General features: G+C 56.2%; 1 protein-coding gene across 2 annotated transcripts in view; it reads right to left on the bottom strand.

Annotated features, from left to right (window-relative positions):
* The window catches only part of ADGRA2 (adhesion G protein-coupled receptor A2), a 45,978-nt gene that overhangs the window by 2,942 nt on the left and 22,958 nt on the right, over positions 1-20,078 (bottom strand). Inside the window, exons 3-18 of one of the 2 annotated variants that reach the window (XM_016959331.4) lie at positions 12,087-12,158; positions 11,714-11,785; positions 11,487-11,558; positions 11,032-11,195; positions 10,118-10,331; positions 9,454-9,618; positions 7,834-8,032; positions 7,205-7,354; positions 6,914-7,075; positions 5,630-5,854; positions 5,258-5,474; positions 3,095-3,303; positions 1,950-2,077; positions 1,411-1,534; positions 767-912; positions 184-273 (exon numbers count right to left, since the gene is read on the bottom strand). In XM_016959331.4, the coding sequence (XP_016814820.4) occupies positions 184-273; positions 767-912; positions 1,411-1,534; positions 1,950-2,077; positions 3,095-3,303; positions 5,258-5,474; positions 5,630-5,854; positions 6,914-7,075; positions 7,205-7,354; positions 7,834-8,032; positions 9,454-9,618; positions 10,118-10,331; positions 11,032-11,195; positions 11,487-11,558; positions 11,714-11,785; positions 12,087-12,158 (2,409 nt within the window). Of the gene's footprint in view, positions 1-183; positions 274-697; positions 913-1,410; positions 1,535-1,949; positions 2,078-3,094; positions 3,304-5,257; positions 5,475-5,629; positions 5,855-6,913; positions 7,076-7,204; positions 7,355-7,833; positions 8,033-9,453; positions 9,619-10,117; positions 10,332-11,031; positions 11,196-11,486; positions 11,559-11,713; positions 11,786-12,086; positions 12,159-20,078 lie in introns of both variants that reach the window. The other variant, XM_016959332.4, reaches the window with a different exon arrangement.

Here is a 20,078-nt window from a genome sequence, read left to right as displayed (position 1 = left end):
CTGGGGGCCGGGGTGGTTGGGGAGACAGGATATGGTGAGTACGGAGACAAGGACGGCTTGGTCAGCATGCATGGGCTTGGGTTGGGTTATGGCTGGGTGGACCTGGCAGATGGCCCTGCCAGTGGAGTGGAAGGCATCTGGTGTTAGGTAGGTAGGCTTGGGGCGGGAGGGAGGGGTGCTCACTAGGGGCTGTGGTCCCGGTAGTTGTGGATGTTGACTGCAGCTGTGATGCCACAGATAATGAGTGGAATCCCTCCAGCGATCAAATAGAACCTGGAGGGAATGAGGGATTGGGGGTCCCAGAGATGGGGAAAGGGAAGGGAAGAACTGGGTGCTTAGAGCCTTTTGCTTGATGTTTCTGTCCCATCCTCTTTCCCCTTTAAATTATCAGAATTTTTTGCCAGGGATGCAAGGTCCCTGCAGGGACTACTTGGACTTGGCCATGACTGTTCTAAGGGGCAGAGGCCAGAATTGCTCTCTCACCCTAAACAGTGCAGAAGTCAGGGGTGCCACTCAGGTTCCCAGGATCCTTGCCATGGCATTTGGAGTCATCTCCTTCCCTGGCTTTGTCATGCCCCAGAAGCCCGCAAGATGTCCCCCACTGCATGGTCTTGTGTGACCTGCTGAGTCTAGGGCCTAGCCTCTCCCGTCTTTGGAGAGTGATCTCCCAGGGACCTTAGACTCACCCTTCACCCACCTTGGGAGGTTTCCTACGCCTGCGTTGGAGTCCCTCCCCAATTGCAAAGCTGGAATTGAAAGTATGTACCGGAGCATAGGACTGGGAGTAGGCAGAGCGGGGTCCCCTTCTTGCGGAGGGGGTGCCCTCCAGGTGAGCTCCTTGTGGAGCACTCGCGCCTTCACGCCCATCCAGAGCAGCGTGGATAGGGAGGAGTAGTGCAGGGTGATGCCCACCTGCGGGGTCAAGGCACGGAGGCTGGGGACCTGGGGACTACGACTGGACCCTCCCAGAGCTTCAGTCCTGCTGGTGTCCTCCCAGGCTTCCAGCCTCCGGCCCCCAGCTTTTTTACTTTACCCAGCCCACTCCCCATACACTCGCCAAGCTTCCATCCCTACTGCCACCCTCTGCCTCCACCCCAGGGTTCTCTCCCATTGCAGGGCTTCCCATGACCCTGATATGGCTATCTGGCTGATCCCCCACCTCCCCACCACTGCACGTCTCCATTTCCACTTTGAAGCCCATCTCCCATTCTCTCTAATCTGGTTCTTACCACCCCCTACTTTCACTCGCCACGACCCACCATCCCTGCCTTCCAAGGCTGCCACAGAGGAAGCCATGGAGCCATGGCCTATGAGCACCAGCCTTTTTCTTCCAGCGCATCTCCCCACTCTATGCCTAGGTGCCAGCACTCATCTCGGAGCACCACCCCCAGAGCCCCTTCTCCTGCTTACCGCCTGGCAGACCATCTGGTAGTTGGTGAGTGTGATGCCCCCCGCAAAGACAGCAGAGGTCATGGCCATGTGGAAGCACAAGTTCAGCAGCATGTGCCAGCCTTTCCGGGACACACGGATGGAGCTGCCCGGAAACAGTCTCAAATTAATGGCTGTCCAACCCAAGGTCAGGCCCATGGGGTCTCAAGGCCATTGGGAGAGCCACGGGGGGCAGGCACATATCTGCGTGTGTGAATGGTTGGGAATGTGACAGAGGCCATAGGGTAGGGAGTCCTTAACCCCTCAAAGTGATTCCAACCCCAATGGGTGAGAGGCTGAGAAAGTCATGTGGACCCACCTGGGGAAAAAACCCCTGCCAAGTCCTCAGTGAGTCCACCCTGCACCCATGCTGGGAGGTTTCCTACACCTGCCTCGGAGTCCCTCCCCCATTGCAAAGCTGGAATTGAAAGTATGTATCGGAGCATAGGACGGGGAGTGGACAGGGTGGGGACCCCTTCCGTGCCTGCCCACCACGCCCTCCCTCCTGCAGGAGCACCCACCTGTGGTTGAGGATGTAGGTGATGATGGTGGCGAAGAGGCAGAGCAGCAGCAAGGCCGTGCAGGGGTATACCACGGGGTGCAGCCCTGCCCCGGCGCCCCCCACCTCCCTGGGAAAGGCGCTCAGCTCCTGGGAAAGGGCAGGAAGGAGGACGAGAGGAATGTGGACACCTCGCCAGGCCCCCAGGCCAGCTTTCCTCTTCCCAGGCCCCGTCAGCCTTGGTCCTGCACTTTGGTGCTTAGTTCATCTGGGCAGGGAGGAAAGCTTCGGGCTGTCCACTCTTAGGAAGCCAGCCCTATGGAGCCAGCTACTGCAGCCCCTTCCCTGCCTCCAGTCCTGCTTTGCTGAGGACTCTTCACACCCTCAGCCTGAAAAACCAGAGATGAGGAGAAAGGGAGCAGGTGCTGCCTGTGACCAGCAGCAGGCCTGCAGGACTGGAGAGTGGCAGTACCACGTGCCACGAGGGAGGGGGTGACCAGGAAGGAGAAGGGTTCCCAGATTATTTTTTTCTTCTTTGTAAGAATCTAGTCTCGGCTGGGCACGGTGACTCATGCCTGTAATCCCAGCACTTTGGGAGGCTGAGGCGGGCGGATCATTTGAGGTCAGGAGTTTGAGATCAGCCTGGCCAACATGGCAAAACCCTGTCTCTACTAAAAATACAAAAAATTAGCCGGGCATGGTGGCACACGCCTGTAATCCCAGCTACTTGGGAGGCTGACTCAGGAGAATTGCTTTGGACCTAGGAGGCGGAGGTTGCAGTGAGCCGAGATCATGCCACTGCACTCCAGCCTGGTGACAAAGCCAGACTCCGTCTAAAAAAAAAAAAAAAAAAAAATCTGGTCTCAGAAAGTGCAGGATGTGAAGGCCAGGCTAGGGAGTTCCAGATCCATCGGGAGTTCCAGATCCATCAGATCCAACTATCTGGATATAGGCATGGAGGCCGGACCTCCCTGTCTCCTGAAAGATGGAGAGGTAGGAGAGGCCAAAGGGCCATTTCCCCACATCCCACCACTCATGGGGCCCAATTAGGGCTGCAGTCCTTTCTGTATTTCTCCATGGTCCCAAATGGTCAGAGTACACCCACCCCCATTTTCCACCCAGCCTGTGTCCCTGCCCCCCCGACTTGTCACCCCTCCGCACACCCACCATGAGCACGGCCACATTGCCCAAGTGCTGGCAGTGCAGGGCGCTGACATTGGGCTGGCTGGAGCGGAGCTGGCAGCCCTCCGAGGTCCAGCCCCCGGCCTCCCCGGGCCCCTCCTGGCTCCACCAAGCGGCCACAGGTTCGGCTCCCTCAGCCCAGTGCCGCAGCGAAACGGCCACTGGCTCTGTCAGGTTTCCCACGCCACAGCCACCTACAGCGGGAGAGGGACGTCCACACAGACACACACAGGGTGTCAGGGAGGTGGGCTCAGCCGGGACTCAGCAGCAGCAGCAGTGACAGGGTGTGTACTAGGCACCTGCCGGGCAGGGCACAGTGCTGGGCTGGGGGCATGCGGTGAGATGCCAAGGACAGCCTCAGTCTAATGGGGGACCCTGGAGGGGGTGGGTGCGGATGATGGTGGAAAATGTGAGCCCTCTGTGGTGGCCCACCCTGAGTGCTGGATGAGCAGTGATGTCATGCTCCATGGTGAGGACTCAGGGTGGCGGGGGCTCAGGGACAAGAACACAGAAATGCAGATGGAGGGAACAGAAGCCAGGTGAAGGGAGGAGGGAGGAGGGAGGCGGGCGGGATGGAGAGAGGACTAGGAGGAGGCGTTCCCAGTGGGAGAGGGGCTCCCGGAGCAGGCCCTGGGCTCCACAGACCCCTCACCCACCCGCCTCAACCCACACACTCCCACAGCCCACGCGGTTGCGGACACAGGGCTTTCACCTTCCTCAGGCCACCTTACTTGTCCTTTAAGTCTTAGTGGTTTTCGGGAAAGGCCTCGCTGGCCTCCAGCTAGGTTGGGTGGTCCCTCATCCCTGTGCCCTCCAAAACACTTCACTGCTTCTCACTTACAACGAGCTGCTCTTCACTGCTGCTCACTTACAACGAGCTGCACTTACAACGACTTGTCCACTGCCTGTCCTCTCTGCTGAAGGGTGTGTTCCTCAAGGACACAGCCGTAACTGTCTGTGCACAGGTGTGTCCCAGCTCAGGCACAGTCTGGCACATACCAGATACTCAGTGAGTGTCCCCGGCCAGAATGCAAGACCTGACAGCAAGAGTCTGTGCTAGAAACAGGATGGAACCCACGGTGGGGTGGCAGCACCTTCTGGCTGGGCAAAGGGGGTACAGCCACATCGCTAGGACCCTAGAGGGCTCATGGAGGGAGGCAGACGTCCTGATGATGGGAAACAACCCAAGACTTTGAAGGGGCTCTCTGATGTGCAAAGTGCAGTTTGCAGAAGGTGAATCTGGTGACGGCATGAGGGGTGGACTGAAGGTGGAGGTGTGGGGGCCAGAGATGGGCTGGTGTCAGCGTGGATGGTGGGAGCAACAGTGGAATCACTGGCAGAAAGAAGGCAGGTGTGGGGTCGCTGGTCCCGGGGGAGAGATGGAACGACAAAAGGGGGACTGCAGGTGATCCATCTGCTTTCTGGGTGCCAGGCCCCCAGCTGGGTGGCGAGTCAGACACTCGGTGTCTCCCACCCACCACACCTCTGCTCATGTTGTTATTCCTCTGCCCTGGTCTCCGCCCTTCCTTGGTGTCTCTGAAAGTCCTGATCATCCCTCAAGGCCCATCTGTGTCGGTCCCACCTCCGCCATGACAGCTGGAGCCATGTTGCCTTTTCAGGATGCTTCTCACCTGGGCTGCCTGTGCAGCAGCTGCCTGGAACCTCTCCTGTGGCTGCCCTGGGAGGTTACTTCACCCTCTACTGCTTAGGTAGCCTCTGGGAGCAGGGACTATGGCCTAGATGTTTTTATTCCTTCCAGCACCAGTGACAGTGCTGTTTCTAGCAGGCACCTATTCAGCATTACTTGTCTGCATTGGGCCTGTGGTGTGTGTGTGTGTGTGTGTGTGTGTGTGTGTGTGTGTGTGTGTGTGTGTGTGTGTTGGAGGGGGCTATGCTCATAGCCCTCTTGAAATTGAACAAATCTGGGATATAGAAGGCAATGTCTTCCTGAGGCTTTTCTCCTCCAGACCCTTTCTTTATGGGGTATCTCTACCCTCTGCCCTGTTGGGAAAAGGTGAGAGACCCAACATCCTGTGTCAGTTCCACTAGGGCACTGGGGGGCTGTGGGCCAGGGAAGGGCAGGATAAAGGGGAACAGGGCGGACACACGAGAGGCACCCTGGGCGGGGCGGGGAGTTCAGTCCCTTACTGGTTCCTGCGAAGATGACGGGGGTGGCCACGCCACGCCTCTTGCCAGGCCCAGCAGCTCCAGGGCGTGAGGTGTTGCTGTGGCTGCGGAAGAGGCGGCCATTTCGGAAGACGAGCAGTTGCAGGGTGCAGTCTGGGGGCACTGGGGGAGCCAGGGCAGCCGGAAGGGATGAGAATAGACTCGGGGGCAGCTGGATGGAGGCCAGGGCCACGCTGTTCTGGGGGGACATAGGAGCTCCTCAGAGACACCAGGACCCCCTAGAGCACTGATGTCTTGCAGCCCCCTCCTCCCACCTCCTCTCACTGCCCCCACCAGGCACCTGCATCTGAGTGCCTCCCTTCTCCCACCCTCTCTCCCTCCCCCAGCGCCCACCTTGATGTGGAAGGATGACAGAGAAACATTGGGCCTCCCGGTGGTGCAGCGGAAGCGGAGCTGCTGGTCAGCTGGGGGCTCGGGCTCAGGTGGGGGGTTCTGGCCAGGGCTTCCTGGCCGTGTGCCCGGCACCCCTCCCTCCCTCCTCTGGAAGGCTGTGCAGGTCAGGCCCACGTAGCTGTGCGGCTTGATGAGGTAGGCCTCCAATGCCACGTTCCTCGCATTCTGGGGACAGGGACCTTGTCATCCCACCATTTGAGATGGTGGCCTTCTGCTTGGGACTGCACATCTCTCTCAATGGGCCTGCTCAGGCTGTAGTCCTCCCCTTCAATCCTCAGTTTTTTCAAAGCCACCTCTCTCTTTTTTTTTAGAGGAACAGATTCTTGCTATGTCACCCGGGCTGGAGTGCAGCATCACAACCAGCTCACTGTAGCCTACAAATCCTGGGCTCAAGTAATCCTCCCACCTCAGCCTCCTGAGTATCTGGGACTACAGGCATGCTACCATGCCCATCTAATTAAAAACTTTTTTTTAGAGATGGGGTTTCACCATGTTGCCCAGGCTAGTCTCAAATTCCAGGCCTCAAGTGATCCTCCCACCTTGGCCTCCCGAGTAGCTGGGACCACAGGCGCATGCCAACACTCCTGGGTAATTTTTGTATTTTTTGTAGAGACCAGGTCTCTCTGTTGCCCAGGCTGGTCTCCAACTCCTGGCCTTGGGAGATCCTCCTGTATCGGCCTCCCAAAGTGCTGGGATTACAGGTGGAGCCACTGCGCCTGGCCTCTTGCTCACCTCTTAAGTATGCCAGTTCTGTTGCCCGACTCAGCTGTAGAGCAGGCTCCATGTCTCACCCCTTTGCATCGCCCCAAGGGCCTAGCACAATATCTTGAACATACACGATGCTGTACTGTGGTTGTTATCAGATTGGATCACTCACCTTCTCTCAGGGAACTTCCATTACTCTTCACTCAATCCCGAGTGCTGTCTGCCCTGCCACCAAGCCTTCCTCCCGTCCCTTCTACTCCTTTCACTCTTCCTCCTGCTTATTCCCATCAGGCTGGCCCTTTGGCTCAGTTCCCCACCACGGAGTCTGGCATCACTTCTCCAGGGTCACCGGCCACCTCTCCTTAGCACTGCCCCTGACAACTTGGAAGTGAACCCCATGGCTCAGAACTTTGTCACGTCTGCTGCTCTTGCTAGCTGGGGCACGGCAGGTGCATGCCTGAGAGGGAGCGCCTCCTTCCTCTGCATGCCAGGGCCACCCCCTCTGCTGACCCCCATTACCACTGAGATGTGCTGGGCATGGGGGCTGAGGGCGGCCCCCCCGATGCGCTCCAGGGCACCCACGATGCGGCTGCAGGCCTTGTCCTCGCGCTGGGCCAGCCACAGCAGGTGCTCGTCCACCAGCATCAGGTTGCTGGCCATGTCCACCATCACCTCTACCAGCTGGGGGGACAGGGAAGTTGCTGAGGGCAGGGGCGGGGTTTGGGACCCAGGAGCTGGAGTGAGAGAGAGGCTTGAGCAAATGAGGGATGGGGGCGTTTTCCGAGCTCCTGAGGTCCAGCTGAGTCTCACCTCTTTGATCTGGTCGACATAACCCAAAAATTTCTGGATCATCTGAGCCACATAGACTACATCCATCATGTCTGAAAAGCTAGCGGCCTCGGCTGTGTACACACGCAGCTGGTGAGCCAGGGTCAGCGCATTGGAGGCATTGATGGGCATCTGGGGATTGGGGGAAGAGAGAGGACCATCTCGCCTGTTCCTTCTGCCCCCGAACTGCCCCTGGGGACCCTCTGCTCTGTGCCAGTGCTCAGTGCCTGGGGACAGGAGTCCAGCCTACCTTCTGGGTCTCATCAAGCTAGGAGGGCAGAGGAGGCTGAGACCATCACAGCCCAAGGCCACCACTGCCAGCACCCCTGGTGTAAGGACAGTGGGACTCTGCTTTTGGCGTTGGTGAGTAAAGGGGCGTGAGGTGGCCAGATGGGGACAGAGGACTGGTGCCCTTCCCCACTGTGGCCTCAGTGGGTCTGAATAGCAGAGGGCGGCTGGAGGAGAGGAGCCGGCTCCTGGCTCTGCACAGGCAGGAACAGGAGGCACAGCCCAGCGGCCTGGAGATAGGGCTCCCCTTGCCCGTTAGGTTGGCTTCTCCCTTCCCTGTGCCCCCGAAGCAGAGCTGGTGGGGTGCCCCAGCCTCTCCTCACCAGCACGAAGGTGTACAGCACCCTGGTGATGTCGTTGGTGTAGAGACAGTGGGAGTAGTCCCCTGGCTCCCAGCGGCCGGCACGGTCACACCGGCGGGAGGCTCGGGTGCCCGGGGCACCCCCGCCCAGGGGCACTGAGGTGAAGGGATACTGCAGGCAGGACTGGTAGGCTGTGATGCCAGCCAGAGTTCGGGGCCACCTGGGGGGAGAGGCAGGAAGTTGCCGATGAACTGGGCTTCTCAGAACAACAGCCCTTCTCCCGACTTTAGAACGGTGAGGCCGGACTCCTTGGGGCCTTGGGGAGGGATCCAGGAGTGGGGTTCAGACCAGCCTTCCAGGGGTTCCCAAGTTCCACTCTCTTTGTTCTGACCGGGCTGTCACAGGCGATAGGGGGCTGGACTTCAGAGTTCTGAGTTTAAATTCAAGTTCTGCCACTTATTTGCTATGGCTTAAGGCAAGGTATTTATCCTTTCTCAGCCTCAGTATTCTCAGCTGTACAGTGGGGAGAATAATAGCTTCCCTGCATAACAGAGAGGGTCACTGGGATCTTAAAAGGTGATACTCTTTGTGGGTGAGCTTTTGCAAACTATGAATATAAGGAAGCAAATAAAAGCCTTTTTGTGGCCAGGCACAGTGCTTGAGCCCAGGGGTTTGAGACCAGCCTGGGCAACAAAGTGAGACCCTGTCTCTACAGAAAATAACACAATAAGCTAGGCATAGTGTCTGCGCCTGTAGTCCCAGCTCCTTGGGAGGCGGAGGTGGGAGGATTGCTTGAGCCCAGGAATTCGAGACTGCAGTGAGGTATGATTGTGCCACTGCACTGGAGCCTGGATGAAAGAGCAAGACCCTGTCTAAAAAAAAGTCGCAGTGGCTCAAGCCTGTAATCCCAGCACTTCGGGAGGCCGAGGCGGGTGGATCACTTGAGGCCAGGAGTTCGAGACCAGCCTGGCCAACATGGTGAAACCCTATCTCTACTGAAAATACAAAAATTAGCTGGGCATGGTGGCACAGGCCAGCTACCGGGGAGGCTGAGGCAACAAGATCATGCCATTGCACTCCAGCGTGAGACTCTCTCTCAAAAAAAAAAAGTCTTTTTCTGCAGCACATCTCAGATGGTAATTTTGTTTGTTTGTTTGTTTTTGAGATGGAGTCTCGCTCTTGTCTCCTAGGCTGAGGCTGGAGTGCAATGGTGTGATCTTGGCTCACTGCAACCTCCGCCTCCCAGGTTCAAGCAATTCTCCTGCCTCAGCCTCCTGAGTAGTTGGGATTACAGGCGCGCACCACCATGCCTGGCTGATTTTTGTGCTTTTTGGTAGAGATGGGGTTTTGCCATGTTGGCCAGGCTGATCTCCTGACCTCAGATGATCAGCCTGCCTTGGCCTCCCAAAGTGCTGGGATTGTAGGCGTGAGCCACTGCACCCGGCCTCAGATGGTAAGTTTATACATAAAGTCTATCTATTCGATAGCAAGGCTTCAGGCTGAATGACAAAAGGAAGTGTCTTCTCCATCTTTAGGACCCAACAGAGACAGCGGATGGGGAAACTCTGGCCACCTGTGATGTCAGGTGCAAGGGTGGGGTTGGGGGCTGGGCAGCCCTCTACAGGGTGGAGTGGGCCAAACCTGAAGTCCCCGCGGTTGTTGGCAACACGCTCGGCGGGGCAGTAGGAGGCAGAGGTCTCCAGCACCACGATCTCCACCTTCTTGCTGGCGTTGCCTTGGGCCATGGACACGGTGCACTCCCACTCGCCTGAGGCCCACACGCCGATGTGAGACAGCGTCAGCTCACTGCGGGTGGCAGGTGGAGCTGGCTCGTGAGTCACCCTTGGGCCCAGCCACGTTGCCCTCCCTCAGCACCGTCCTACAACACTAGCTGCAGGTCCTTTTTTCTTTAATGAAACAAGGGATGCAAGTATGCACTCCTTTTATTCTGATTGGCCTTATGATACTGTTTTTTTGAGCTTCGATTTCCCCATCCTTATCATGGAGCCGATAATATCTCTCTTGCAGGTCTACTGTAGAGATTAAATCTGGTGCCATAGATAGGAGCCACTCTATACAATGTAAGAACACTAAAGAGATGTGAAGTATCATCATTTTGTTCTATCAGATATTTATTTCTAGCCTCTATCTAGACCATTGATAACTTAGTCCAGGCTTTCCATAAATATACACGCACAGTCTCCCGGGAACACATCTGGGGGCAGCTCTTTTGCGGGGTGGTGACGGGTAGGGTAGGTCCCCCAACCCCATGCTGAGGCCTGAGGAGGGGCAGCGGGGCTCATACCTGGTGATGAAGGTGCAGTCGTGGATGAGGCTCTCGGCCAGGAGGATGCCCGCCTGCTCATCACCCTCCACAGGGGCTCGGTTGTGGTACCAGCGGATGCGGGTGTCGTTGCCCAGGTAGCTGGCAGAGCACTGGAAGGGCAGCCGATCCCCCTGGAACACCACTTGGCGTAGGGACGGGATGAGGTGGTGTGTGTGCAGCTCCAGGGCCCCCTCTGTGGGAGGAGACACCAGGCGTGAGGCCCGAGTGCACACGCATGTGAGGCTGCACGTGTGAGTGAGAGTCCAGCAGGATGGGATGGGGTGGAGCGGGGCGGGGCCCTCGGCCTGCAGCCTGCTCCAGCTGGGAAGGAAAAGGGGTCAAGAGAAAGTCTCTAGGGGTAAGGGTAAAGGGGAGGGACAGGCGGTTTTTGGACAAAGAAAAGTACTCCTTTCTCAGCACACGTGTTACCCCAAGAGGTGGGGCCAGATGAAAACATAAACAAGCAGTCCCAAGGGGGCTTAGAAAAGCTGATGGAGGACTGACCCTGGGACACCGAGGGAAAGGGGATGCCCTGGAGGACACGCCCAGCACACAGTCATAGGCGGAGTAGGGAGAATAACACTGGCCCCGCTTCACAGGGAGGGTCGCTGGGATAGTAAATGTGATTCTTTTTGTGGGAGAGCTGTTGCAAACCTGTAATGAAAGACAGCACAGAAAAGCCTTTTTGTGCTGGGCAGCACTTCTCGGATGGTGATTTATACATAAAGATAAGGTCTCCCTAAATGCAAGAGCAGGACTCAGTGTCGTGGTCTTTTGCAAATTGCAATACAAAGGTAAAAATCTGTGGGTCTGAGGGGAGGCTCGTGTCTGGGCCCTGGGTTGGTGGAGAGGCAGGGTCCCTGGGAGATGTGTAGTTGGGGGGACTTGCTCACCGCAGCAGAGCTGGGCCTCCTGGAGGCTGCCCAGGGCCTGCGCATGCAGGGCACTGGGGTAAGCACAGAGCGTGTGTTCCGACAGCTGCAGGGAGCGATTCTGGGCCCAGGGCAGCAGCCAGCGCAAGTGGCAGTCACAGGTCAGGAACTCGGTGCCCAAGTCCCTGCAGGGTGGGCAGAGGGGTCACGGAGCAGAGCAGAGGGAGTGTGGGCTCATGGGTGGCCTGGGGCCCCAGGGAGGGATGAAGCTGGAGAGGGTAGGAGGGGCAAAATCGGGTCTATGTGCACCATCTCTGCCCCGGGCCATCGCGGGAAAGTGATCATGGGGGCATTTCAGGCACTGTCTGCTGTGGCCACTCGTGAGGCCAGTCCTGGTGGTCATGATACTTATACATCTCTCCTGGGCAGAGAAAGGGACAGGGGTCTGGGTCCTTGAGCTAGGAAGAGATACTCACACAACCTTAAGGGCTGGCAGCTCATCAAAGACCCCAGGTTGCAGACTGGAGAAGATGTTTCCAGATATGTTTCTGCAGGGAACAGGGGACAACTGAGATGGGGTCTTAGGGTGTCCATGCGCCGGCGGAGGAGAGCAGGTGGGATGTGGAAGGGTTGGGGGCCACATTTTGCTTCCTATGCACTTCTTCCCTCTCCTCCCCTCCCCACTTCTCACCCCATCACTTACAGTCGGAGAAGCCTGGGGAGGCCCTGGAAGGTCTCGGAGGTGAGACAGCCAATCCGGTTGTTGGAGAGATCTCTAGAGAGACACAGGCAACCTCAGCGTGTCGGCCACGTGGCAGCACGTGGGTCCACTTGTGAGGAACACATGGGTGGGGCCAGGGCTTGTGTTGGGGGGTGGGATGAAAAAGGAGATGAGGTTAGGGCCAGGCCGCAGCTGGACTGGAAATGCCAGCTCCTTTGACCCCAGCCAAGGCACCCAAGCGGAAAGGAGGGGCAGGTGTGGGTGGGTGAGAGGAAGGGGGTGGGCATGGAGCAGGAGGTGTGACTTTCTCCCTCGGGAGGGGAGGGGTGGGGTCAGGGGAGGGCGTGCCACTCACAAGCGCTTCAGCTCCCCCAGGCCCAGGAAGGCGCCCGGCTGCACTGTGCTGATGATGTTGTTCCTCAGGTCCCTGCAGAGGCAAGTGCAGAGGCCCTCACATCTCTCCCCGCCGGAGCCGCCCTGCTCCCCGGGAGGGGTCCTCACTGTCACCACGGTGTTGTTGCTGGGTTTCTCAGGGACTTGACTTCCTGCTAAACCTCTGCTCTCCTCAGCACCGGGTGGGAGGTGGGATTAAAGAACCACCCCTGATCAAGGCCATCCTGGCCAACATGGTGAAACCCCGTCTCTACTAAAAATACAAAAAAAAAAAAAAAAAAAAAAAATTAGCCGGGTGTGGCAGTGTGCACCTGTAGCCCCAGCTAGGCAGGAGAATTGCTTGAACCCGGGAGGCGGAGGCTGCAGGGAGCCAAGATCGCGCCACTGCACTCCAGCCTGGGCGACAGAGCGAGACTCCATCTCAAAAAAAAAAAAAAAAAAAAAAAAAAAGAACCACCCCCTCGGACAGGCCTCCTCCGCCTCCCTGGCTACCATCAGCGGGCACTGGTCAGAACAGAGAGAGGAGACGAAGAAGCCAAGAGATGGGATCACAAGGGCCTCAGACAACATGGAGAGCGTCCTGGATTGGAAGTTAGGAGGCCTCCTTTCCCACCCTGCCCCACCTCCGGGCTGCCCTGGGAAGCATTTGAAAATAGGTGTCATGCTGTTTTGTAAATTGCTATGCAAAGGTAGAAGCTTCTTGAGCCTGGCCTTTGTGGGCAGGGGAGGGGGCGCATGGGAGGGGTAGTTTTTTTGTTTTGTTTTGTTTTGTTTCGTTTTTGAGGCTGGGTCTCTCTGTCACCCAGGCTGGAGTGCAGTGGTGTGATCATGGCTCATTGTAACCTCAAATTCCTGGGCCCAAGCCATCCTCCAACCTCTGCCTCCCAAGCAACTGGCACCACAGGTGTGCGCCACCATACCCGCTAATTAAAAAAAAAAATTTTTTTTTGGTAGAGACAGGGTCCCACTATGTTGCCCAGGCTGGTCTTGAACTCCTGGGCTCAAGTGATCCTCCCTCCTGGGCCTCCCAAAGTGCTGGGGTTACAGGTGTGAGCCACCGCGCTTGGCCAAGGAGGGTATTTTTATGGCTGTTTTATCCCTGTGCCCCTCTCTGTCTGACAGGCGAGGAAACAGGTCAGGCGGCTGGCCGAGGCCCAGGTGGACTCTGCCTGGCTCCTCTCCAGGGCAGGGGTGTAAGTCCTGTCCAGCCTCCTCCTTCAGATGAGGAAGCCAGGGAAGTGACAGCTTGTTCAAGGTCCTCAGTCCTGTCTTCTCCATGGGTCTCCACAGGAGCCCGCAGTGTCGGGAGACAGGACAGAAGGGGGCTGTGACCCCCCAGGGATCCCAGGGGCCAAGCCTGGCCTGGAGGAGTGAGCGGCAGGTAAGTCCGCAGCCTTCCAGCCCTGAGTCTGTGGCTCAAATTCAATCATGGCCTAGGCACAACTCTCTGCCCCCTTCCTCACCTGCCCCTGGGGCTGCAGGGACAGTGCTGAGGAGACAGTGCCCACCCACAGGCGACCTGCTGGGTATCTGCCTGCCCTAACCCCACACCTGCCAGGGCAGCCCCCTGGGCTCTTGGGGCAGGCAGGACCACAGAAGACCAAGGTGGGTGCCTGCTCACTGGCCTTCTCCCTCACCCTGTCCTCTGTGCCCTGCACAGCCACGGACAGATGCCTAGAAGGCAGAGTGGGTGAGGCCAGTTGCCCACCTACTCAAAGGCCAGCTGGCTCTTTCCTGAGCTAAACCAGGACAGGCTTCAGGCTTCATAGAGCTCATGGGCCTCACAGCCCAGTGGGCCTCCCTGTCCTGGGTCTGAGATGGAGGCAGTGGCCTCTTGGCTCCCACCCACTGGCAGGAGATTGTGAGGCCGCAGGCAAGGGTGGGTGGCCCCCTGGAGCAGGCAAGGGTGGGGGCCCCCTGTCTGAAGGGGCTGTGGCGGGAAGACAGGAGATCCACAGAGATTTCTGGGGCCAACTTGCTTTCCCAGGCCTTACCACCCCTCAGCCCAGATGGAGGAGGGGGTCAGGGTTGGGGGCTGAGGGGACTCTTGGCCCTGCCACCCCTCAGCCCAGATGGAGGAGGAGGTCAGGGGTGGGGGGCTGAGGAGGCTCTTGGCCCTGCCCACCACAACCTCATCAACGTCTCTGGATTACTGGGCAGGAGGGGGTTAACCAAGCCGGCTGCCCGCTGGGAGGAGAGGAAATGGGTGTTCAGGACGGGGAGGTACTGTCCCACCAGGGGGCCTGTTTGTGCACAGTCCTGCTTGGGGACAGAAACACTGTGCACAGCCCTTCCCACGGCCAGGGGAGCCCTCACCCTCAGCTCCTTCCCATAGGAAGGACTCGAAGGACTCAGCCGGCCTCCATGACCCCAAGTCCCTGGAGAAGGAAGGGAAGGGGCCACCAGAAGGGGCCAGTTCCCTAGAGGAGGGATGGCTTCCATGCTGGGGTGTGCTGGCAGGTGCCCCCCAGTGGGGCGCACACAAGGACCGTGCCAGGACACTGATCCTAGGCCCCTGGCCGAGGGAGAGGGATGCAGGATAAGTATCCTGGCTGCCAGGGGTGCCCCTCTGGCCCAGCCCCCACCGTTTTGCCGCCAGACCCCATCCTCACTGCCTGCCCCTCTGGGACTGTCCCAGCATGTGCCCCCTGGCCCCTGTTGGGGTCTGGCCATTCTCAGGGCTCAGCCTCCCACCCCCACGTGGGGGACGGGCAGAGGGAAACACATTCCTCATTGTGTCACTTCCCTTCATGGGCTGCCAAGGGGCTTAGGCGCAGCCCCCCTTCCCTCCCCGCTCACTTGTGTTTATTCTCATTTCCTCCCCGGCCCCCCTCAAAAGCCCCCACCCGCCTGCCCCACTGATGCTCTGCAGATGGGAGCGAGGCGGCGTCCAGGCCCCAGTCCCTCTTCCTGCCCTCGATTTCCTGCAGCCCAGCCATGCTGGGGCCTTGGAGAGGGCACCTCCACCTCCACGGAGGGTGGGCATGCCTTCTCCCTTGCCTCAAGCCCGCCTGGGGAGGAGCCTCGGGGTGACCAAGGCAGCCCCCACGAGTACCCTTGGGAGCTGGCCTGTCTCGGCTCTCTGGGCTGAGCTCTGAGAGCCTGAAGGACCCATGGGAAGCCGATGCTGCCTGGTCCCTCTGGGTAAGAAGCTGTGTCCTCCCTCGGGGCGGGAGAAATGCTACCATAAGACTTGGACATTTTTGGGACCTGCAGGTCTCCTATAGATTGGTTGTTTTGAGCCTTTTTTTTCTTAGCACATCCTTTTGAAGATCTATGAAGGCCATGAACTTCTGCCCGAGAAAAACTCACTACACCCATCACTATGCATACAATTTCCAGAGGGGCATAGAGCCCAAGTTAAGAAGCCCCAGCCGGGTGCGGTGGCTCACACCTGTAATCCCTGCACTTTGGGAGGCCGAGGTGGGCAGATCACCTGAGGTCAGGAGTTCGAGACCAGCCTGGCCAACATGGTGAAACCCCGTCTCTACTAAAAAAAAAAAAAAAAAATTTAGCCAATGTGGTGGTGGGCGCCTGTAATTCCAGCTACATGGGAGGCTGAGGCAGGAGAATCACCTGAACCTGGGAGGTGGAGGTTGCAGTGAGCTGAGATTTCGCCACTGCTGCACGCCAGCCTGGACGAGAGTGAGACTCTTAAAAAAAAAATGACAGAAGTCCTTTGCTGGATGGTCTGATCTGATCCCTCCGTTTCTCAGGTGAAGCTAGAGTAGCTTGTGGAAGCACGCGCAGATATGCTTCCACAGGGCCCTGTCCTTGGAACCTGGGAAAGACGCAGGGTGTTGAAGGCACTTCCCCTCCCTGCTACCCATTGCCCCTTGACTCCAGGCCACCCCCTCCCTGTATCTCTGTCAATATGCAGGAGGATTCCCCTAAGCCAGATGTGGAGGGAGGATTCCTGGGAGCAAATCATGCCCTATGCCATTGTTGGGAAAACAGAGGCTTTGGGAGCTGAGTGTGTAAGAGTGAGTTTGTGAGCAGAAGCAATGAAAGGAGGAGGGAGTAACGGATGAATAAAAGTTCAGAAAAAGCAAAACGGGGTGAAATAGGAAACAAAGCAGAGTGTTAAGTTGAATTTAATAACAACTTAAAAATTGTACACCTTTGGCCAGGTGAGTGGCTCATGCCTATAATCCCAGCACTTTGGGAGGCTGAGGCAGGTGGATCACCTAAGGTCAGGAGTTCGAGACCAGCCTGGCTAACATGTTGAAACCTTGTCTCTACTAAAAATACAAAACATTAGCCGTGTGTGGTGGCGGGAGCCTTGTAATCTCAGCTATTCAGGAGGCTGAGGCAGGAGAATCGCTTGAACCCGGGAGGTGGAGGTTGCAGCGAGCTGAGATCACACCATTGCACTCCAGCCTGGGCAACAAGAGCAAAACTCAGTCTCAAAAAAAAAAAAAAAAAAAATTGCACCTTAAAGGATACCATCAAGAAAGTGAAAGAGAACCACAAAATGAGAGAAAATATTTGCAAATCAGATCTGATAAGGGATGTCTATCTAGAATATATACAGAACTCTTACAACTCAATAGCAAAAAGACAAATAATCCAGTTGAAAAAAATGGGCAGGCTGGGCATGGTGGCTCATGCATGTAATCCCAGCACTCTGGGTGGACAAGGCGGGCAGATCACGAGGTCAGGAGTTCGAGACCAGCCTGACTAACATGGTGAAACCCATCTCTACTAAAAATACAAAAATTAGCTGGGCGTGGTGGTGCACGCCTGTAATCCCAGCTATTCAGGAAGCAGAGGCAGGAGAATCACTTGAACCCAGGAGGCAGAGATTGCAGTGAGCTGAGATCATGCCATTGCACTCCAGCTTGGGCAGCAAGAGTGAAACTCCATCTCAAAAAAAAAAAAATTGCATCTTAAAGGATATCATCAAGAAAGTGAAAGAGAACCACAGAATGAGAGAAAATATTTGCAAATCAGATCTGATAAGGGATGTCTATCTAGAATATATACAGGACTCTTACAACTCAATAGCAGAAAGACAAATAACCCAGTTGAAAAAAATGGGCAAAGGATCTGAATAGACATTTTATCCAAGAAGACACACAAATGGCCAATAAGTCCATACAAAGATGCTCAACATCACCAGCAGTAAGGGAAATGCAAATCAAAGCCACTTGACACCTACTAAGACAGCTGTAATAAAAAAGAGAGACTCCAGCAAGTGTTGATGACGATGTGGAGAACTGGAACCCTTACACATTACTGGTTGGAATGTAAAATGGTGCAGACACTTTGGAAAACAGTTTCACAGTTCGGGTTACCATATGACCCAGAAATTCCACTCCTAGGTATATATCCAAGAGAAATAGATACATCCACACAAGAACCCATAGCTGAATGTTCACAGCAGCATTGTGCATAGTAGCAAAAAGTAGAAACTGGCCACGTGTGGTAGCTCAAGGCTGTAATCCCAACACTTTGGGAGGCTGAAGTAGGAGGCTCACTTGAGACCAGGAGTTCAAGACCAGCCTGAGCAACACAGTGAGACCCCTATCTCTACCAAAAAAGAAAATTGGCCAGGCATGGTGGTGCGTGCCTGTAGTCCCAGCTATTCAGGAGGCTGAGACAGGAGAATTGCTTGAGCCCAGGAAGTCAAGGCTGCAGTGAGCCGTGATCATGCCACTGCACTCTAGCACTCTAGCCTGGCGCCAGAGTGAGACCCTGTCTGTCAAAAAAAAAAAAAAAAAAAAAAAAGGTTGGGCATGGTGGTTCACACCTGTAATCCCAGCACTCTGGGAGGCCAAGGCAGGCAGATCACAAGGTCAGGAGTTCGAGACCAGCCTGACCAACATGGTGAAACCCCGTCACTACTTAAAAATACAAAAATTAGCTGGGTGTGGTAGTGCGCGCCTGTAATCCCAGGTACTCAGGAGGCTGAGGCAGGAGAATCGCTTGAACTCGGGAGGAGGAGGTTGTAGCAAGCCGAGATCGCACCACTGCACTCCGGACTGGGCAACAGAGTGAGACTCCATCTCAAAAAAAAAAAAAAGTAGTGTCCACCCAAATATTCAAGAGATGAAGGGATAAACAAAATGTGGTGTAGTCATACAATGGAATATTATCTGGCCATTAAAAGGAACGAAGTGCTGATACGTGCTATAACATGGGTGAACCCTGAAAGTACCATGCTGAAAGAATCGAGTTATGAAAGATTACCTATTGCATGATTTCATTTATATAAAATGTCCAGAACAGGCAGATTTATAGATCTATAGACAGAAAGCAGATTAGTGGTTGCTTGGGCCTGGGGAAGAGGGGGTGGAGGAATGAGGAGTGACTGTTAATGATTCAAGGTTTCTTTTGCGGATGATGAAAATGTTCTAAAATTAGATTATGGTGATTACACAATTCTGTAAAATATACTAGAAACCATTGGATTGCACACTTTTTTTTAAACGGGTGAACTTTTATGGCACGTAAATTATATCTCACTAGAGCCGTTAAAGAGCATGTGAGTTTTTATGACTGTGTGTGTGTGTGTGTGTGTGTGTGTGTGTGTGTGTACCCACATACAGGCAGGGTGGGGCCGCAGAGAGTCAGCTCCCTCTGGCCCCACAGACCTCCCTGCTTGTGGGTTTGAAAACCAAATTATAGGTTCGGAGGCCACAAAGCAGCCTTCCCTGGGCCTACAAGACTTCCAGGGTTCACTAGAAAGTGGGGGCTGGCTGAGAAGTGGGCCAGGACACCCTGCAGGTATAGAAGTGTCTAGGGGAGGAAGGGAGAGGTTCTAGTCCCATCCTCCAGGTGCCTCTTGTCTCTGATAACAATCCACAGGTTATTTATTGAGCATGTACCCCATGCCAGGCATGGGGGCTACCATGGCAAACAAGAGGGCCGTCCCTGAACACATCAGCCTTCCCTCCTGGGCCTCAGTGGTGCAGGAGTCCAGGCAGCTTGTCTGCGGCATTCCTCCCCAGTGTTGTTGGGGACGGGGAGGGGAGGAGGGACAGAGCCCAGCAGCCTCACCCTCGGCCCCACCCACAGATTAATGGAAGCCACCTGGCGTTGGGCAAGCCTCACTCCACCCCCAGGCCGCCACTTTCGTTCGTTCCCATGAGCATCTGCTTCTAATGAGCGCCTCAGCACCCCTGCATACCAGCCCCCGGGGCTCATTAATCTCATTAAGTAATGACAAATCATCCCGGGGCTGACCGGGCTCCCCTTCCCAGACTCTTTCCTTTAGCCGTGCACGAGCCTCTGGGGGCCAGTGTCCACACAGACCCATGTGCTGGCAGGCACGCAGTCTCGCTCCCTTGGCCTCTCTTGGGGCTGTCTGCCCTGGCCGGCTTGGTCCCTGGTCTAGAGGCATCTTACTGTGACTGACACCCTCAGAGCCCCCCAGAAAAGTCTTCCTGTGGCCTAGTCCCCATTGCATGTGCTTGGCAGGGGATCCCAGGGAATGAATCACCAGCTGTACTTGGAGCATGTATATTTCAGCTACACAGTTGCCTGCCCAAGGCTGGGAACTGTAGGCAAATCTATGCAAATGATAGGCGGCCAGGGTAACATCTAGCAACTGGGAAATCTTCAGAGGGGAAGGGAACTGCCTGCCATATACTGGAAGCCTGTGCTGCCATGCGTTCTGTGTAAGGAACTCTTCCTCTGTTCCTGTAACAACTCCTCATAGCCCTATTTTCCAGGTGAGTAACCCAGGGCTGGGAGAGGCACTGGAAGGTAAAAGAAGGAGGGATGATTCCACTCCAGGCTGCTTTTCACACCAAATGGAGTCCAGCGCTCTTTCATCAGCTTCTCTCTGCCCCAAAAGTCTTTCCTTTGGGCAAGAAACAGTCTTGGCCATGCTGGAGGGTGGTGGGAGAGAGAGAGGGCACAGACGTGCAAGGAGGGTCTTCTGTACACTCCCTGGGCGGCCCAGGAGGTGTTTCTGCAGGGCTCTGTTTCAGGTCTTCCTGTCTATCCT

The sequence above is a fragment of the Pan troglodytes genome, chromosome 7 (genome assembly GCF_028858775.2).
Source record: "Pan troglodytes isolate AG18354 chromosome 7, NHGRI_mPanTro3-v2.0_pri, whole genome shotgun sequence".
NCBI lineage: Eukaryota > Metazoa > Chordata > Mammalia > Primates > Hominidae > Pan > Pan troglodytes.
This window is presented reverse-complemented; position numbering and strand designations above follow the sequence as displayed.